This window comes from Chelonia mydas, chromosome 8 (assembly GCF_015237465.2).
Source record: "Chelonia mydas isolate rCheMyd1 chromosome 8, rCheMyd1.pri.v2, whole genome shotgun sequence".
Taxonomy (NCBI): domain Eukaryota; kingdom Metazoa; phylum Chordata; order Testudines; family Cheloniidae; genus Chelonia; species Chelonia mydas.
In genome coordinates this window covers 44,320,324-44,338,992 of record NC_057854.1, presented here as the reverse complement: position 1 = coordinate 44,338,992, position 18,669 = coordinate 44,320,324, and the positions used below count along the sequence as shown (strand labels likewise).

General features: G+C 44.3%; 1 protein-coding gene across 1 annotated transcript; it reads right to left on the bottom strand.

Annotated features, from left to right (window-relative positions):
* Nucleotides 1-3,050: 3,050 nt before the first annotated feature.
* TNFSF18 (TNF superfamily member 18) lies at nucleotides 3,051-12,316 on the bottom strand. Its single transcript, XM_027823574.3, has 3 exons — nucleotides 12,038-12,316; nucleotides 6,583-6,613; nucleotides 3,051-5,126 (listed from the first exon to the last, which is right to left on the bottom strand). Exons 1-3 carry the CDS (start codon nucleotides 12,194-12,196, stop codon nucleotides 4,765-4,767), a joined length of 552 nt encoding a protein of 183 aa, XP_027679375.1. The 5' UTR covers nucleotides 12,197-12,316; the 3' UTR covers nucleotides 3,051-4,764.
* Between the last annotated feature and the right edge of the window lie 6,353 nt (nucleotides 12,317-18,669).

The window sequence follows — 18,669 nt, the reverse complement described above, 5'->3', positions numbered from 1 at the left end:
CCTCTGATCTTCCTGCTGCCACATCTTCTCACGTTCATCAGCCACTTTCCTGTACTCTGCTGTTGTGTCCCTCCACACATTCTGCTGAGCTCTGTCAGTGTCGGATGACTACATGAGCTCAGAGAACATTTCATCACGCGTGCGTTTTTTTCGCCGCCTTATCTGAGATAGCCTTTGGGATGGAGGAGGGAGGCTTGAAACATTTGCAGCTGCTGGAGGAAAAAAAGGGAGTGAAGTATTTTAAAAGATACATTTTACAGAACAATGGCTATACTCTTTCACGGTGAACAACACTATTCACATTACATAGCACATGTGATTTTGGTACAAGGTCACATTTTGCATCTTATATTGAGTGCCTGTGGCTTTGGTGTTAGAGATCACACATGCAGTTCTGGGCAACAGAATTTGGCTTGCAGGCGGCCCTGGTAAGCCATAGTCTTTCAGCTTCTGCAACCTTCATAACAGCAGCACCCTCCTCTCCCATACCAAGCAAAGCACATTGAGTTGGCCATTTAGTGCTGCAGTTTTCCTGTTAACGTGCAGCAGCAGAAACCAAACTGAACCCACCCCCCCACATCCAATTCTCTGGGATCATCACTTTACCCCTCCCCCCGTTGTGTGGCTGGTGTCAGGGAAGATCCCTGCTAGCCAAACGTGAACAGCTCAGTGCCATAACCCCCCTTTCCCCCACCCACCGCGTAGCTAACTGCGGGGAGGATTTCTTTTCAGTCACAGGCAAACAGCCCAGTAGGAATGGCCACCTCTGAATGTCCCCTTAATTAAATTCCCCTATTTCAACCAGGTTACCATGAATGATATCACTCTCCTGAGCATAACACAGAGAGATAAAGAACGGATGTTGCTTGAATGCCAGCAAACACCAGGACCATACGCTGCCAGGCTTTGTCATACAATGATACCAGATTACTTGTTGCTAGCATGGCATGGTAAAGTGTCCTACCATGGGGGACGGAATAAGGCTGCTCTCCCCAGAAACCTTCTGCAAAGGCTTTTAGAGTACCTCCAGGAGAGCTTCATGGAGATGTCCCTGAGGATTTCCGCTCCGTCCCCAGACACGTTAACAGACTTTTCCAGTAGCTGTACTGGCCACGAATGCATCCCAAGTCCTCAGGGCTACTTAATCATTAAAAAACGCTTGCTTTTATAACATGTATTATATTTTAAAAGGTTCACTCACCAGAGGTCCCTTCTCCGGCTTCGTTGGGTTGGGAGGGTATTTCAGTCAGGGTGATAAAAAGATCCTGGCTGTCAGGGAGAACGGTGTGCTGTGTGCTCTCCTCAAGCTCGTTCTCCTCCTCCTCATCTTCCCTGTCCACAAAATCCTCAGGCATGGCAGAGAGTACCCCATCATCGCAGTCCAGGGACAGGGGTGGGGTAGTGGTGGCGGTCCCCCCTGGAATTGCATGCAGCTCAGCGTAGAAGCAGCATGTCTGGGGCTCTGTCCCGGAGCGTCCGTTTGATTCTTTGGTTTTCTGGTATGCTTGTCTGAGCTCCTTAAGTTTCACGCGACACTGTGTTGCGTCCCTGCTGTAGCCACTGTCCCTCATGGCCTCGGAGATTTTTTTGAAATGTTTTGGCATTTCGTCTTTTGGAACATAGTTCTGATAGCACGGATTCCTCTCCCCATACAATGATCAGATCCCGTACCTCCTGTTTGGTCCATGCTGGAGCTCTTTTTCGATTCTGGGACTGCAGGGTCACCTGTGCTGATGAGCTCGCCTGGCCAAACAGGAAATGAGATTCAAAAGTTCCTGGGGCTTTTCCTGTACACCTAGCCAGTGCATCTGAGTTCAGAGTGCTGTCCAGGGCGATCACAATGGTGCATTGTGGGATAGCTCCCGGAGGCCAATACCTTCGAATTGCTTCCACACTAACCCTAATTCGAAACGGCGATGTCAATTTCAGTGCTAATCCCCTCATTGTGGAGGAGTAGAGAAATTGGTTTTAAGAGCCCTTATGTCGAAAAAAATGGCTTCGTTATGTGGATGGGTGCACGGTTAATTCGATTTAACGCTGCTAAGTCTGACATAAACTTGTAGTGCAGACCAGCCTGAGTGTAGCACTAATTGAGAGGAGCAAACATCTTCCCACCTATGAGAGTGCCCCCGGAAGCAAACAAAGTGAACCTCGAACCAACGCTTTCTTTTCTGTCGCTGCTGACACCAATCCAAAGTCTTCGTTTAAAGCCAACCTTTCTCAATTTACCACACAGTGACAGCTCAGGCACCGTAGTTTCCCCCTCAGACTTAGAATGAAAAATGTCTCAGATACCAGTGTGTGGTAACCTCTGGCAAATGACGACTTTTTGAAATGGAGACCGCGACAGAGTCCCAGAGATGCCGGTGGTAATTTAAATGCAAGTTAAACTGCAGTCAGAGGGAGGGGGGATTCCTCACATGGCCAAGCTTAGCCCATTGGTTAGGGTCTCCTTTAGAACGCAAACTCATGCATTTCCTGATTATTATTGATAGTAGCCATGATGGAATTATAATAATGTTGAGTTAGCACTTACATAGCACTTCCTCTAGTTAAACCACTTAATAAACATTGATTCACTGTGGACCTTGCCCTACTACAGATGTGTGGGTGGGAGGCGAGGATACCTCTTGTGCCCTGTGCAAGGAACAGGCACAATAACAGCTCCTATGTTCCCTTTAGCATGAAGACTGACCCTCCTTCTCCTGGCCTTCAAATCCCACTAATGCCATGGGGAGCAGACTACAACCTCAGGGATGGGGGAGTGGGAGGGATTCAGGGTCTTGGTTCTCCATGGAGAAGCACAGCTTGTCACCATCCTCACACTACCCCAATTATAATGCACACAAACTGGCCTTACACCTAACTGATAACCAACACCTCCCACCCATGAGACAGATAAATAAGTACTATTATCCCTTCTTACACATGGGAGTACTGAGGGTCAGCCCCTACAGGCCTAACACAGACAAAGCAGTCAAGCTAGGTGAAGGGTGGATAAATGTATTTGCAAACTATCATGTTTGGCCATACACAAGGGCACTGTACACTTTTATTCTGAAAAACTTTATTCTAGATTAAGGATAATTAACTAAACAAGAAAGAACAAAGGTAAAGTCTCCATGAGAGAGCACTGTTTGTGTCACCTCTTTAATGGTCTGCACTGAAATGAACACAAAATGGCAGCCACTTCTGTAAAGCAGGCTCCATAATATTTAATGTTGGAATACACAGAAAATAAAATCATTAACAACCACATTGCATCAAACTAACCCTAAATCGTGATTCAGTCCAACAGTGTTTGTATTTGTTTGTTTGTCCAGGAAAATCCATGAAGCTGTATTTGTTTCAAGGAATGATTGGGGAGGCTTTATTCATGCAAATATAGCTATGTGTGTGAAAACAAGTATATACCCATCAGAGCAGCTTGCCCTAGGACAGCTAATCAAGGAACAAAAAACCCGACTGTGTGACCGACCACAGCGCTAGAACAGGGAATTGGAGGATCTCCAAGGACTTTACAATGTCCATTTATTCAGCCTTACAACATGCCTGTGAGGTAGGTAAATACATTGTTATACCTGACTTAGTGAGGAGAAGCTAAGGCACAACCACAGTGCCTTACCCAAGGTCACACAGTGACTTAGTAGAGGAGCACAGGATACAGCTCAACAATCTCAATCCTCAGCTCTCCCAGTAGATCACACTCCTTCTCTTCCTTTAGTTCTACAGGTGTGCCCTCCCATCAATAGAGATATGGGTACCCCACTTCCTTTCAATGACAAATGTTACATCTGCTTATACTGCACAATGCAGCTATAGACGATAAGAGAATTTGAAGCCTGGTCCCCGTCCAGTCCAGATGCTGCTCTGTGTGACTTTATCTGCACTATTAAGTTCCATGTTACAGCACTGTATGATAGAAAATGGTGAGGGTCAATGGAACCCTGAATCTTAATATAGACACACAGGCTCTATGTGCCACCTTCAATACGCCAGCATTGGACTCAATGGTTCAAAGAGAAAATATAGTTTGCATTCATTCTGAATGCAAAACTCCTAAACGGTGTGAATCCCCAGGAATGATGGGGCTGGGTTTACACTGAGGGGAAATTGGGACAGCTGCATTTTCCCTTAAAGTTAGGTATGTATGTGAGGAGAAAAGGGGACAGAAAGGAGAGGATGTTCCACTGAAGCCCTGGATGGGAGCTAGGAATTGTCCCTCTATTCCCTTTGCCTTTAAACATGTTGGTCCCTCAATCCCAGACAGGCCATTTTTTGTCCAGGTTATGTACAGTATGTGCATAATATATTACATTGACATAGCATCTTTCATGTCCATGGATCCCCTAGGCACTTCACAAAATATACAAATGATAATCACTTTCACCCTGCATGGAAAGGCAGCCAGCTGAGGAGTGAAACTGTTTACCAGTGCAGAATGGGCAGAACATAGTGACTTATTTGCCTGGGATTTTAGAACTAACATTTCTAACACATCAAGGTATTGCTTTTCTTTGTTCACACTGTTGTTCTAAAAGTGTCTTCCTCTCATAACTTGTGACAATCTGATGTCATTACTGGAGTCGCACATTCACGTCTTGTTGAGCGTGTACCCTGAATCACTTCAACAGGAAGATGAGAAAGCCCAAAGCATCGTTGTCTTGAGTTTGATGCAGAGAAATTGCAAACATTTCAGACTCAGAGGTTAGATTCCTAATGTTCTTTGGAGGGTGAGAGAAGCTGACTCCAAGTGGAAGTCTGTTACATTTTGTACAGCCCCCAGTAAGTCTGATTTTCTGTTGAGATGTGTCCAAGCCCATTATTGACCTTACAGAACAGCTTCTCCCCCTTGCTCAGAAAATAAGGTCTCCCGAAATTGATGGAGGCAGTGTCCTCCCCAGAATTTGTCCCAGTCATCTGGTTGAGGAGAATATTCTGATCTCTGTACAGCGTCATCGTAAAATAAGCTGTTATTGTCTTTATGCGGGTCACCTGGGCATAGATGAAGTACATGCCGCTCTGCAGGATCTCCAGCTTTTGGTCAGAGCCATTCCTTATGAAGCTACTGCAGTCTGTCAAGTTCCACTTCCATATGATGTAACCATCACGATCTTCTGAAGGTACTTCCATAAAGAAAGGAGACAAGGAAGAAAACAAAGTGAAAAGCATACAAGGTGGTTAATTATATTTCAAAGTCTACCCCATTTCCTAGATTTTCCCTTGTCATTCTGTAAGTTAGTTCTTCTCCCTTCTTACCTTTTTCTTATCTCTTTGATTTGAGGTCTTTGGGGAGGAGAGGGAAGGGTCTGAGCTATAAAATTCAGAGCAGGACCCAGATTCTGAACAACTCCCAGAGTTCTGGGCTGTTTGGAGCTGGGATTCTGTTATTCAGACCCAGATTCAGATTCTGACACCCATGAAGTGAGGGGATCTTTAGGTTCAGGGTTTTGGTCTGAGCCCATCTTACTTAATTAAATCATTCGACTGCTCTTCATGGGGCAGACCCTCAGGCAGTCTAAATCAGCATGGTCCACTGGAGTCAACCAGTGGTTAACGTAAAGGGCAGCAGGGCGAAGCCCAGCTCTCCCTCCACTTCTAAAAGACAAGCAGTGCTCTCCAACAACTAACTCCCTCTCCCCACTGGCCACTGTAGTGAGAGCACCTTCCTGTTCCAGTCTGCATTAAACAGCAGACACAAATCCATCCCATCCCAGCGAGTAAACTTTTCACTCTAAAAAGTGACTGTGGATACGGTATTTCCTGACTCACCAGATCTGATGCCTGTGTTTGTGTTCAGAGTCGTATCTGCTTTCTATGCTGAATAACAGCATTTTCCTATTGTTTAGTCCTGTTATTGCTCCAGAGCCAGCACCACTCCGGGAGACTGCTAGAGTCTATCCAGGCACTCAGACATCATCAACAGAATTGTTAATGAAGGGTTTGTCTACACAGAAAAATTCTGCTGATTTTATTATGTCTGTTTAGAAACTAATCTGGTACATTCTTAATTTGGGTTAAAAGGATTTTATATCAATTTAGCGTAAGTCAGTAAGAAACTGACAAGCTAAAACAAAGTCTTGCTCACAGATGTAACAAGTTTCATTTTCAAAATCTTTCTTGTTGCTGCTGTGGTAAGCCAAAAGGCTTTAGCTTGATTTTCAGACCCCAGGATGAGATTACAGGCCTAGCAGTTAGGACAACCCCCCCCTCCCCCCGCTTTTTTAAATTAGTAACATTTGAGAATTTGATCTGCGGTCACTGAGAGACAATAAATATGGAATCCCAGGATACTATTTGTACAGTCATGTTTCAAAGCAGAACTGCACTTTAAGAGAGATGATTCATCTGATACCACTAGCTAGTGCTGGGAACAGAACTGAGAAGCGACTGACACCCGGTTGCCTACAATAGCCACTAGATCACCTGGGCGTCATGTTTCTCTGTTTTCATTATTTACTGCTGTTCATAGATAGGGGAGAAATACTCCAGCCTGCTCAGTACATTACTATGATCTAGTCGCCTTCACCGCACTGTGTGAATGGGAAAAATCAGAAAACCAGCCAGGATCTTGATACTTACAAGTTGCATGAGCCCAGCAGATCTCTGGAGACTGTGAAGAGAAACAAAGTTTGGTCAGGTTTCAGAGTAGCAGCTGTGTTAGTCTGTATCCGCAAAAAGAAAAGGAGGACTTGTGGCACCTTAGGGAATACCAAATTTATTTGAACATAAGCTTTTGAGAGCTACGGCTCACTTCATCGGATGCATGCAGTGGAAAATACAGTGGGGAGATTTTATATACACAGAGAACATGAAACAATGGGTGTTACCATACACACTGTAAAGAGAGTGATTACGTAAGGTGAGCTATTACCAGTAGGAGAGAAAAAAAAACCTTTTGTAGTGATAATCAAGGTGAGTCATTTCAATTAAAGTTTGGTCAGTTTGTTGCATGTTATGGCCTGGGACTTTGACACTTATCAGCCAATGTTCTGTGTATGTTTGGGAGAAGTCCCGGGTAGCAGAAATCTTTCTGTTATCAGAGGAGACAGACTTCTACTGGGTCTCGTTCAATTGGCTCTTCACTTTCACTGGAAAGCAGCTGCTTAACCCAAATGGCATTTCGCCCTAGGGCTGTTTTCATTTTAAATGTTGGTGGTGGTTTTGGTGTTCCTAAGAGTAAGAGTCTAAACGACACAGGATGGCACCAGCCAGTGCTGTGTGATGTCTGGTGGTATGTAACCGTTCATGTGGCTTTGCCACTTTTTATTAAAAGACAAATTTTATTTTATCTTACATTGTGGTTTTAAGGAAAGACATAGTTAAAAAATGTTTGATTTGGTTTATTTTATTTAAAACTGTAATAGAACATTACTTTTCAAGAGCAGTAAAGAGCTAACAGTGATGTCAAAGAATCATCACTGAAATCTGAGTTAGCCCCCTGTTAAATGCTGCATTTCACAGATATAGTTTCAGGCTGTCTGCAAATTTAGGTTGACATTGTATCAGTTGTACTCATATCAGGTTTTGAAGATTTTCTTCCCAACTATAACGGCCAGAGACTAATTTTTTTTAAATGAAAACAAACTCTGGAGAACAACCAAAGGGTTTGTCTGAGCATGACCCTTGTTAGTCCTTTTTACTGCCCTCCCTTGTAGGAAGGCCCCACAGCTTGGAAAACACACAGTAGAGTGAAATGTGTCTGTTTACATCCATAAGTTGGCAGTACTCCATCTGTCCTGTGGACTGGCCAGCTGTCTGACTGATTCATAGGAAATGGGAAAAGGGAAGTAACTCTTACTTACAAGCGTAAACAATCAACATTTTCAAATATTAGTGTAAATCTCTTATGGTAGATAGCAGTGGCCTAAAATATTTTACATTATTAAATATATTATTAATTATTAATTGTTCATGGGCTTTTGCACCAAATATAAAAATAAACCACAGACATCAGTACCCATTAGGGGAGCCAATCACCTCACTTCTTAATTGTGGCAACTGCAATTCCATTTCTTGGCCTCTCCCATACAGAAACTACCAATAGCAACAACCCATGTGGAAAGATTTCTCCTCCTCCTCCTCAATGATTATTATCTGTTATTCCTGTTGTCCTACCCTGAGCCCCCGGTCAGGACCCCCTTGGTGACAGGTGCTAAATACAAATATTATTAAGAAAGACAGCCACTGCCCATATAGTCTAAACATATTTTTAATGGGAATGAATTCAGACCCTGTTTACTCCTTTTTAATGCCCTCCCTTGTAGGAATGCCCCACAGCTTGGAAAACACACAGAGGAGTGAAAATATGTGTGTTTACATCCATAAGTTGGCAGTACTCCATCTGTCCTGTGGATGCTGGCCAGCTGTCTGACTGATCCATATGAAATGGGACTTCAAAGGTCATTGCATTTGTACATTGGCCTAGATTTGGTCCCATATCTCCTGGCATGAATGGCTACAGCAGTTCATTGTAGACGCTGCAACACAAAGTCCTGCCAGACTTTGCTTACAGTGGAAACATGCAGTATTTTACATTGATCTAAATAAGACTAGCGGACAAACACCTGCACCACTGTGTACCTTAGTTTTAACCCACTGATCCTGACTGGAGTTCCCATAACCAGTATTCTGCTTAGGTTCTTATACCTGGCCTGTCACTGTGATATTTCAGCACCTGCTTCTAGCAACTGGAGGAGATAACTTTGTTCAAGGGACATGACGACTGACATAGCTTTCAGCTAATACGTAGCTGAGCCTTTCCTTCCACGCTGCCAGCGAAATGCCCACCGTCCAGGGATAATTCTATTAATTGACTCAGCTGCCCAAAAGATTGGGGTGGTCAGAACACCTTAGCTGGTCAGAACACCTTAGCTCAAAACACACAGATGCCACTTTGCCCTTCTCTAGAATCTTCCATCCAAGGCCTCAAAGCCCTGTGACTAATCCTCCCACCCCCTGGCTCTCTCCATTGAAGTACAGGGTGCTAAAGTGATTCATGTGAAGTCACCAGAGCTGGCCTTATGGGTGGGCAACATGGGCGACCAATCGGGGTGCCATGGTCAAGAGGGTGCTGGTGCCCAGGCAGGGTAAGAGGTGAGCACCCGCCGGCTGGGCTCTGTTCCCCAGTTGTGGGTGGTTTCGTTGGCACATGTGATGTCCCGGCTCGGTGGAGGGGGCGGGCGGGGTGGGATGGCTCCAGCCATGGGAGGGGCTGAAATTCCAGGGTATGTTGCTGTAACTTGTGGCTGGGGAGGGTCTGACCTGGGAGCGAGCTGCAGGAGCCCCAGTGGGTCTGGGGGAGACCTGGTGCTCTGCAGGGCAGGCTTTGCCCTTGGCGTTGGGAGATCTGCTTCCACCTGGTGTCTCCTGCCATCACCCTGGGCTGCCTGGCACAGCCTGCCCACCAGCATAGCCGCTCACCCTCCCCTAATGCCCACGGAACAGGGGCAGATGGGGCACACCCAGGCTAGTTACGAACTCTCCTGGGGCTGCAGAGCGGTGTCCGAAGTTGGGTGGCATTGAGGAGTGGAGGCAGCGGAGCTCCCTGGGCAAGTTTCCGACAGCCAAGCTGGATGCATGCTGGGTTGGGCTTCAGTTTGTGCCTCACAGCGCTGCCATCCCCCCGGGGTGCTTCACACGGCCGCCAACCTGGCATTTTCACCACTGGTGCCAGAAGCTCAGGTGCTATGAGAAGCCAGCACCGAGCGTATGGGCTGCCTGTGCCATTTGCAGCAGTCTCTTTTGTAGGTGCACACGGTCCCTACCGTGACTTACAAGCTTCTCCAGTAAACTCCAGGTGTGTGACTGGACTGTGCTTAAACTCAAAGAAAGTTTGCCCAGAGCACCATTTTCCCTAAGGCCGGCCCTAGAAGTCACAAATGACATCATCAGCAGGACTAGAGTTCTGCTCTCTTGCCTCCTACTTCATTTTGAGCTCTCAGCCATGCTTCGTCCCCAGGATTGCAAGAAGGGCATTTTATTCTTTCAGCTTGTGAACGCATTTGGAGATGGGAGCAGGAGGAGTACCCCCAACTTACCCACTCCGTTAAGGACCAGATTGCAAACTCTTCACTCACATTGCCTTTAATGGAAATACTCCTGTGAGTAATGGCTCGACACGGAGTAAGGGGTTCACAATCTACCCCTATATAACAAGTTTGTACCGATGTTCACTCAATGGCAAATACCAAACTAGCAAACTTGTCCTGCCCTTGCAGATGGATGGATTCAATCAGTTGGTCTTCCCCATCCCTAACTACTGTGTGAAAAAAAAAAAAAGCTTTTGTTTATTCAGACAATGATCTCTCTGCAGTGGGAAAGAAAGGAGAAGGAAGTGGAACTCTTACAGGATGGGGTGTGCATTACTGTGCCAGTATCATGTGTGATTTACTGTCAAGCAGCATGCAATTTTGAGCACAGTGCATGTCATGAGGCTCCCGTGTTATGCCTCCAAAATAGAATGGTGGGAAGGGGAGGAGGGAGAACTTAAAAGAAAAAAAAAGTTGCACCAAGATTTTTTTTCCCTAAATGCTTTACAAATGGTGCTCCTGTGAGGTGCTGAGCACCCTCTAGCCCCATGGGAATTGAGGGTGTTCTGCATTTTGAAGGAGTGATCAGGACCTTCCAGGATGGATCTCCTAGTGTAACTCATGATATACACCACCAGCCACAGTCATCATATTTCCTGGAGGTGTTTGATGCTGAGTATCTAAATAGGGAACTTCTTCTTCCATTCCTGGAGCTGTAGCTGAAGACAGGCTGCAGCCCAGATGGATGCTGGAAACACAACATCCAGAGCAAGCGTTTGGATTCTCCAAGAGGGAGTGTTCACCTTTTGGGAACGAGAGTAAAATTCCACGTATCAATGGGCTGTGCAGGGAGTGAGGGGAATCTTTAGCCTTCACCTCCCAAGCTCAGAACACTGAAGAGAAGCTAGAGATGGAGGAGATCTTAGGCTACATTCAGTCCTGAGGTAAGCACATGCAACTCCATTGACTTCAGTGGAGTCACACCTGCTTGAACTGGGCCCCTTGACCTTCCCAATGCCGGGGCAGGATTGTCTGCTCAACGGCTTTGTCCAGCCTAGTTGCAAATGTTTCAAGTGACATGGTTCATGCTGTTCCATAGTGTCAGAGATCTCCCCAATGGAAAGTTTCTTCTGATAGTTAACCTATTCCTTTGCTCAGCACCATCCTTTTTCTCCTAGCTATACATCTCTCTACCCTTTTCTACTGCCTTAAAAATTCCTCCCTCTCTTTGGTGTTTGAACCCTTTGGATATTGGCTGACAGTTGGCATGTGTCCCCTTGGTTGTTCTGTGGTCAAGCTACAAATACAAAGACAACTACATTACATAAATGTTAGGTTAAAAGTCAAGCACTGAAAAGTTAGGAAATACCAGATTTATGGTTATCTGTGCAACCTATGCATTGAACAAAATAGGGGTCCTGTGGAAAAAGTAGCAATGTGATTGTGTAATTAAAAACTATCATAACACATCCAAACAAAGGGGCTGAATTAAAGCTGCAGCCAATAGGGGCAATTTTAGAAAACGCTCAGTGCATCCTGCGAGGTGCTGAGCATGCTCTGCTCCCATGTGAGTGCAGTCATGCCTCCACAGAACTAGTACAATGCAATAGAAAATTAGTGACTTCTCTTTACACGATTAGACTCTCTGAGGGTAGAGGCATGCTGAACCCATGGATTCCTAGTCTAGCCCTTTCCTTAATAGGTATTGTCAGATAATAATAAATAATAATAATGCACAACAACAGCGGGCATAGTAGGAAAGGACAGATGAGAAGAAAACACTGACTATCATTTTTAAAAAACAGCAAAATTAATGAAAGTTTCCCAAAAGAAGTGCTGAAAGCACTTGGGGCGTTGAAAGCAGTCTGGAGAAAGCATTGGCTCCAAGAAGGAACAGAATTAAAGGTTGCAATTATCCAATTCTATAAAGATATCAGTCATAATAAAAATAATTAATACTAATATACTGTATACTTTAGTCGCTGGTATTTTTGCGCTCTCCTTACCTGGCTCTGAAGGTACAGAAAGCAGGCTATCAAAAGTGGAACCACAACCAGTATTAAAAGAGCCAGAGCTGCCAAAGTGCAAAGGTTCATCCCATTGCATCGTGAATTGTTTGCTTCCTTGGGAATATTCCCATTCTCCAGGAAATTTGACATTTCCATGCTTCTTAGCTCTCAAACTGCTAGAGATGAGACAGCTCAAAACCAAACAGCAGCAGCAACATTTAAAAAATACTGCAAGAATTCCTGAGTTCTTGACACCAAGAATGAGCAGCCCTGAATGGAATTTATACACGGGGGATAAGATGGAAGAGGGAGGAGCTTATGCATTTGTTTCATCACTGTCTAGCTGCAGAAAGCAATTAGCCAGCATTTCCTCATGAAACTGATGTAGAGAACGGAACTCTCATTTGGCTCCAGGCCCAGAATGTGAAGGCGGCTTTGAAATGAAACTAAGCCAGCAAACTGCAAACAATTATGAAAAACTCCCAACATTTTCAGACAAGGGGCTGAGTTCGCAGAGCTCTTCGAAAGAATAAGAGGAAGGGCAAAGTATGAAATGCACAAATCCCAGCATTTGCAATATGTTGCACAGAGTCTGATTGTTTTTCTCTTCAGAAGGATTTGTTTTCCAAGAGAGAGAGTTTTGGTAACTGGATTTAAACGGTTTCTCAATTCCAGTGCTAAAAAACAGAACGGTAGTGGCAGAAGGTAGCTTTCCAGTACACTAAGAGATTATGATTTGTATAGTGTGGCAGAGCTCCGACCTTGTCGCCGTGGGTCCCGCACTTCCAGGCGGTTTATGCTAGCCTCAGAGGCTCACTGCGACCCTCCACATAGCCCTTCTCTCTCTAGGGCCAGGGTTACAGTCTACTGAGCCCTTTTCATCCTAAGCCAGCAAGGAGGTTGGTGAGAGAACTCCCACAGTCTCTGTTGTCCCTACAAGCTTATTCCATAATAGTTTAGCCTCCTGTCCTGACAGGGGCCTATCTTCCCCTCCCAGGAGGTGTTTCTGTAGTGGCAGGTTAGGGGGAACCCAGGCCCACCCTCTACTCCGGGTTCCGGCCCAGGGACCCTAATGGCAGCAGCTGATCTTTCACTGCCAGAGTTGCTACATTTCCCTGGGCCACTTCCCCACAGCTCTCCCGCTTCTCTCTTCTTCACCCTTACCTTAGGGCTCCCTTACCGATGGCTTGAGGGTGTCTTCATTACTCAGCCCTCCAGCTGCACTTCCTCTCCCCTAGCTCTCTTCAGCCTGACTTTGGAGTGAGCCCTTTTATAGTATCAGAAGGGCCTTAATTAGAATCAGGTGTTCACATTAACTTAATGGCCTCATCGGACTCTTTGCAGGTTAATTGGAGTCAGGTGTTCTCATTAGCCTGGAGCAGCCCCTGCTCTAGTCAGTCAGGGAACAGAAAACTGCTAATCCAGTGGCCAGTATATCTGGCTTCTACTACTCTGTTGTACCCAACTGGCCTGGGTCTATCACAATAGTAAACACAGAACTAGACGAGATTTCAAAGCAATGACAGAATATAAACCACATTTCCAAAATTGGCCACCAAAATTGCATCCAAAAAGTTTGGCAATTCACCTTTTGGAGCCACCAACCCTATATTTTCATTTGTAAACAATGACTTGTGCATGTAGTTCCCTCCTCTGCACACTGGAAAGGATCCAAAAAAGAAGAATGCAATTGAATTTCAAACAGCTTCATTGGAGCCCTCTGAAAATTGTAAATTTCTTTCAGTTTGCAGGGCTTGAAATTGATCCATTTATTTTCCAAATACATTTCCATTTTTACCCATTTCCAAACATTTTAAATTTTCTAAAACAAAAATGAAAACCAAAACATTCTCCATTTTTGGTTTTTGAAAATGACAGGAAAAATATCATGTTAGTCATTTTTAAATGGGAAAAAAGAAAGAAAAAAGAAAAAACAAGAAATGGGGTGGGGAAGAAAAGAAAGAAAAAAGAAAAGAAAAAAAATGAAATGCACAAAATGAAAATAATTGTTAAAATATCAACCAATAGAATACATTTTGGTTTCCAGATTTTGTGAAAATTTTGGGTTTTTTTAATAGAAGGAAATGAATTGAGACTTTTTTATTTAAAAAACCCATTTTTGACAACAAAAAAAGTCAATGATTTAAATAACTTCAACCAGCCCCATTGCACCCATTTTACCAGTGTAACAGGGACACAGAAAAATTTTATTCACACATTTTAGGAATCCACTTCGGCAATTCCCCGCCCCCCCAACCTCCCCACTCCCCGGCCTTTGCTACAACAGTGTGTTAGGAAATGACAGCTCCATAAAACAAAATACAACAGAATCTCTCTGGTTTGCACTGATCTGGAGATTCATTGAATATTATACAAATTTGCAAAGTAGAGCAAAAAACCCCAAAAAACAAATCAGCCAAAACAACAACCAAACTATCAAGGATGCTGCATTAAAACACACTTTGTGGGGCTATTTCTCATTTACACTAATTCCCTTTACACCACTTTGGCAGCATAAACAGGCCTTAAAATAAGTGTAAGTGTAATTTACATTCATCTTAAGGTCCCTTTGCACTGACAGAGAGAGTTGCCCAAATCTGGCCGAATACATTTTAAATAATTTGGAATATTACACTTTGTAACTCATGGGAACTCTCTACTTTCTATTATAAATTTGCATTGGTGCTTACTGTGTGCTTACTAGAACTGTGTCGTTGCCACAGGAATTCAGCTCTAGATTTCAAGCACCACTCAGTTTGTAGATGCTGTCTTATGGAAATGTCCTGTAGATTTTAACAAGGTTAAAAGCCATGAGAGTTCTATTGAGAAAAGGGGTCTAAAGAAATTACCACAGAATCTCCAGCTGTTTCCTAATTTTTTCATATGTAAAAAATGCTTTTTAAGAATCACCTGCCTGATTCCCATAATGAGCACTTAAGTGATGGCATATGAACAGGCAGAGTAGATATAAATGTCTTTTACAATGTGATCCTCTCCTCATGGGATACTACAATAGATATAGTCCCACCCTGTTAATTAGCAGCCATTGATGGACCACCAATTTGCAGGTGTAATGAGCAGGAGGCTGCTTAATTCCTTTCCCAGTAGAGCTAAACCTTTGGGGGATGGAAAGGAAATAGGAGAGAGATGACAGACCAACAGAACAGGGGAAAGAGAGAACCTGTCATACTTATGGCAGTTCCTGCTGAGAGGAGGGACACTGATTTTCAGGGAATCAGAGAATATCAGGGTTGGAAGGGACCTCAGGAGATCATCTAGTCCAACCCCCCTGCTCAAAGCAGGCACAATCCCCAATTTTTTTTGCCCCAGATCCCTAAATGGCCCCCTCAAGGATTGAACTCACAACCCTGAGTTTAGCAGGCCAATGCTCAAACCACTGAGCTCTCCCTCCCCCCAACCACTGAGAGGGTGAAGCAGTTATGAACTAAGTGAGGCTGTTGCAAGAACATAGACTTTTTAACATAGACTTTCACTACCCAGGCTAGCGCCACTCCCCATACCTGTGGCTAGGTGAGGGGAAGAGTAAAATGGTTGGATTTACAGGTGTCTGTTTCCCCACTTTCTTAAATAAACAGCACATGGTTTAAGCTGCTCCTCTGATAGTTGCTGAGTATCCATCCCAGAAGATGAGACGGCTGCTACCTTCCAAGATGGAGGACAAATCAATATAATCTCCCAAGCTAGGGATGTCAAGGTCACAAAGCCTTAATATGTGCCACAGACTACAGACAAGGCTTCAAACTGGTCTGGAGGTCACCCTCTGGCCTTCCAAACATTGGGATAGAGTGACCCATTAGTCCCTCGGGTTCCGACATGCCAGCTGAGATACCCTGTTAGCAACACAAAACACTGCCAGACCTCAGATCAGCCCCTTCAGTTCTGTCTCCACACTCGTAAATTCACCTCCCTCTTAACCTCCATCTGCAATTCACAAAAAAAGAACCGGGCAATCTTCATTTTGAAACAAAGCAATGCAGGGTTCATGTGAAATCACATCAGCAATGCCAATGGGCTTCTTAGTGGATTATATTGTCACATTACAGTTGAGCAGCTAATGAGAATGAATAAATGTTTGCAACTTGCAAGAAAGTGTTTTATTGTTTGCTGAATTATGCATGGGGTCTGGCTATTGAAACATCAGGCACGAAGTACAGTAGAATGACATTCACAGGATATAATGTACTAAAGAACATTTACAAGGAATCTAAAGATAAGTACACTAGTCGTGCCCCACCACACACTGAAAAAACACCCTGCATTGGAAGAATGGTATTAATATTGCAGTCTGGTCAGGCACTCAAAAATTAGGGAATGCCAGAATTACAGATCTGAATTAATTAAGCCCAGTGAGATATTGTAGAGGTAAATATTATTATCCCCATTTTGCTGGTGGGAAAACTGAGGCAGAGACTAAGTAGTTTGTCCAAAGTCACAGGATAAGTAAGTGAAAGAGGGAGAGAGACAAGGACTGAGCTCAGGAATTCTGATTCACTGTCTCCTTCTTTAAGTCCCTAAACACATTCTCTCCCAAAATTGTTAGCATGGGTCATTTATTGTTTCTATTGACACAGTTATGTGACTGTATCATTGTGATATTGGAAGAGTTTGTAATGGTCTGTCCCTTTAAAGCCACCCTACAACTGTAAACAGACCCTAACAAGTTTGTGAGTGTGAGTCACCATGAATGTACAGTGTGTGGAGCAGGCTGTGGGTAGTCTGCCAAACAAATAGCACTGGACTGTTCCTCTGTGCGGATGTGTTGCTTCAAGACAGTCATAACAACAGAGAGAGTGACCACATATGCAGGTGCCTCTGGGACAGAGTGAGCTGGTGGGATACGAATGGTGGACTGGAAGACTGCGTCGGCGGGTGGGGTTGGAATGTATGGCAGGGTGTGGGCTGGGAAGAGTGGGAGGGGATGGGGGTGTGAATGTTAGGGGATTGCACATGTACTGGGGAAAGTGGGTGGGGGAATTCTGGGGGAAGTGGGGGAGTGGATGTGCATGTCGAGGAAGTAAGTGTGCTAGAGAAAGTGGAGGGAGTGGATGGAGTGGAGGCATGCTGCCAGATGAGGGTGGGGATGGAAGAAGCTGGGGAAAGCAGGTTGGGGAGGGAGGTTTTGCATGTGGGCGGGGGAATCAGCCTGCAGAGAAGGAGTCCTGTGTGGGCTGGCCTCAAGTCAGTGCCCGATAGACACAATGACCGCACAATGGTGAGCTTGGCACTTTGTACCTCATAAAACGCCAGCCATAAATATAGCTATGTGACTTTCACAGTCAGTAAGGGCTGCTGGGTAGTTTTGATTGCACGTTCATAAACTCCATTGTTATTGCCTCCTCTCCCCCATGGATCCATGTGTCTGCGTGTAGTAGTGGAGTCTGTCCAGAGGCAGTGGTGTTGTTTTGTTTTACTGGGGATTGATTTTGAAACGTATGAATAATGAAGACTCCCTAGCAGCACTGAGTTAAAACTCAGTGTCAAAGACTGGACCCGGTTTTTCTCATGTAAACAAAAAGCAACTGTAGCTCCATTTTCCATTTGTTTTCTTCCTCATTTCTTGACACTTCTCAAAATAGCTCAGAAAGCTAAATGGCTCCCTCTCTGGGAATGTGATTGTGAGATGAGGAACGTGACTGCCAGTGACTGGATGCTTTAGCTGGGCTAGGCCTTTCCCCTTTCGTTCCTTGTCTGTTCCCAAGGGAGGGAAATGAATTAATGCAAAACACTCCTATTAAAGGAGAAAGGCTGGAACCCCCATGAGCCAGCCTTCGGAAGGAAGGAGGCATAAGATGAGATTTCTGTTAAGCATCATCACAGATTTTTAGATGCCTAGGTGGAGTTTGACTTGTGTATTTGGGCTAAGTATAGCTCTGACTTTCAAGTTTGCCAATTATTAGTGGTACTTAAATGACAGTGTACTTGAAATCACAAATACAGTTTACATGTATTATTTAATCAGCCTTCATTTTTTGTTTTAATTTAATTATTTGACATCTTTAGCAGCTACCACAAAACAAAATTGAGAGCATCCATGTAATTGTGAATCATGTCTCCCTGGTTTTAGAGCTACATAAAACTCTGGGTGGTAGGGAGGGATAGCTCAGGGATTTGAGCATTGGCCTTCTAAACCTAGGGCTATGAGTTCAATCCTTGGGGGGGGCCATTTAGGGATCTGGGGCAAAAATTGGGGATTGGTCTTGCTTTGAGCAGGGGGTTGGACTAGATGACCTGAGGTCCCTTCTAACTCTGATATTCTATTCTATGATTCTATAAATAGTGTCTTAATATAGAAATACTGTATTTACCTTAATGTAGATGCAATCTTCTTTCCCTTTGGTTAGGGCCAGGAATAGGTCAACCTTCCTTACAGAAGTAACCCACCTGAAGTAAATGCCTGCTATTCCCCAAACATCTCTCTAGTTGGTAGTTGTTATGTAACAGAAGTAATACTCGAAGCCTGCCTCCCCTGCAGAAAACTATTCACAAAATGTTCTCCAGTGCCTTTTTTTGAATGAGAACTTTTTCCTGTCGAGCCAGTGAGGAATTCTTTTCTATCGGAATAGGCTAATTTACTTTTTCCTGCAGTCTTTAATACCTGGAAAATATGG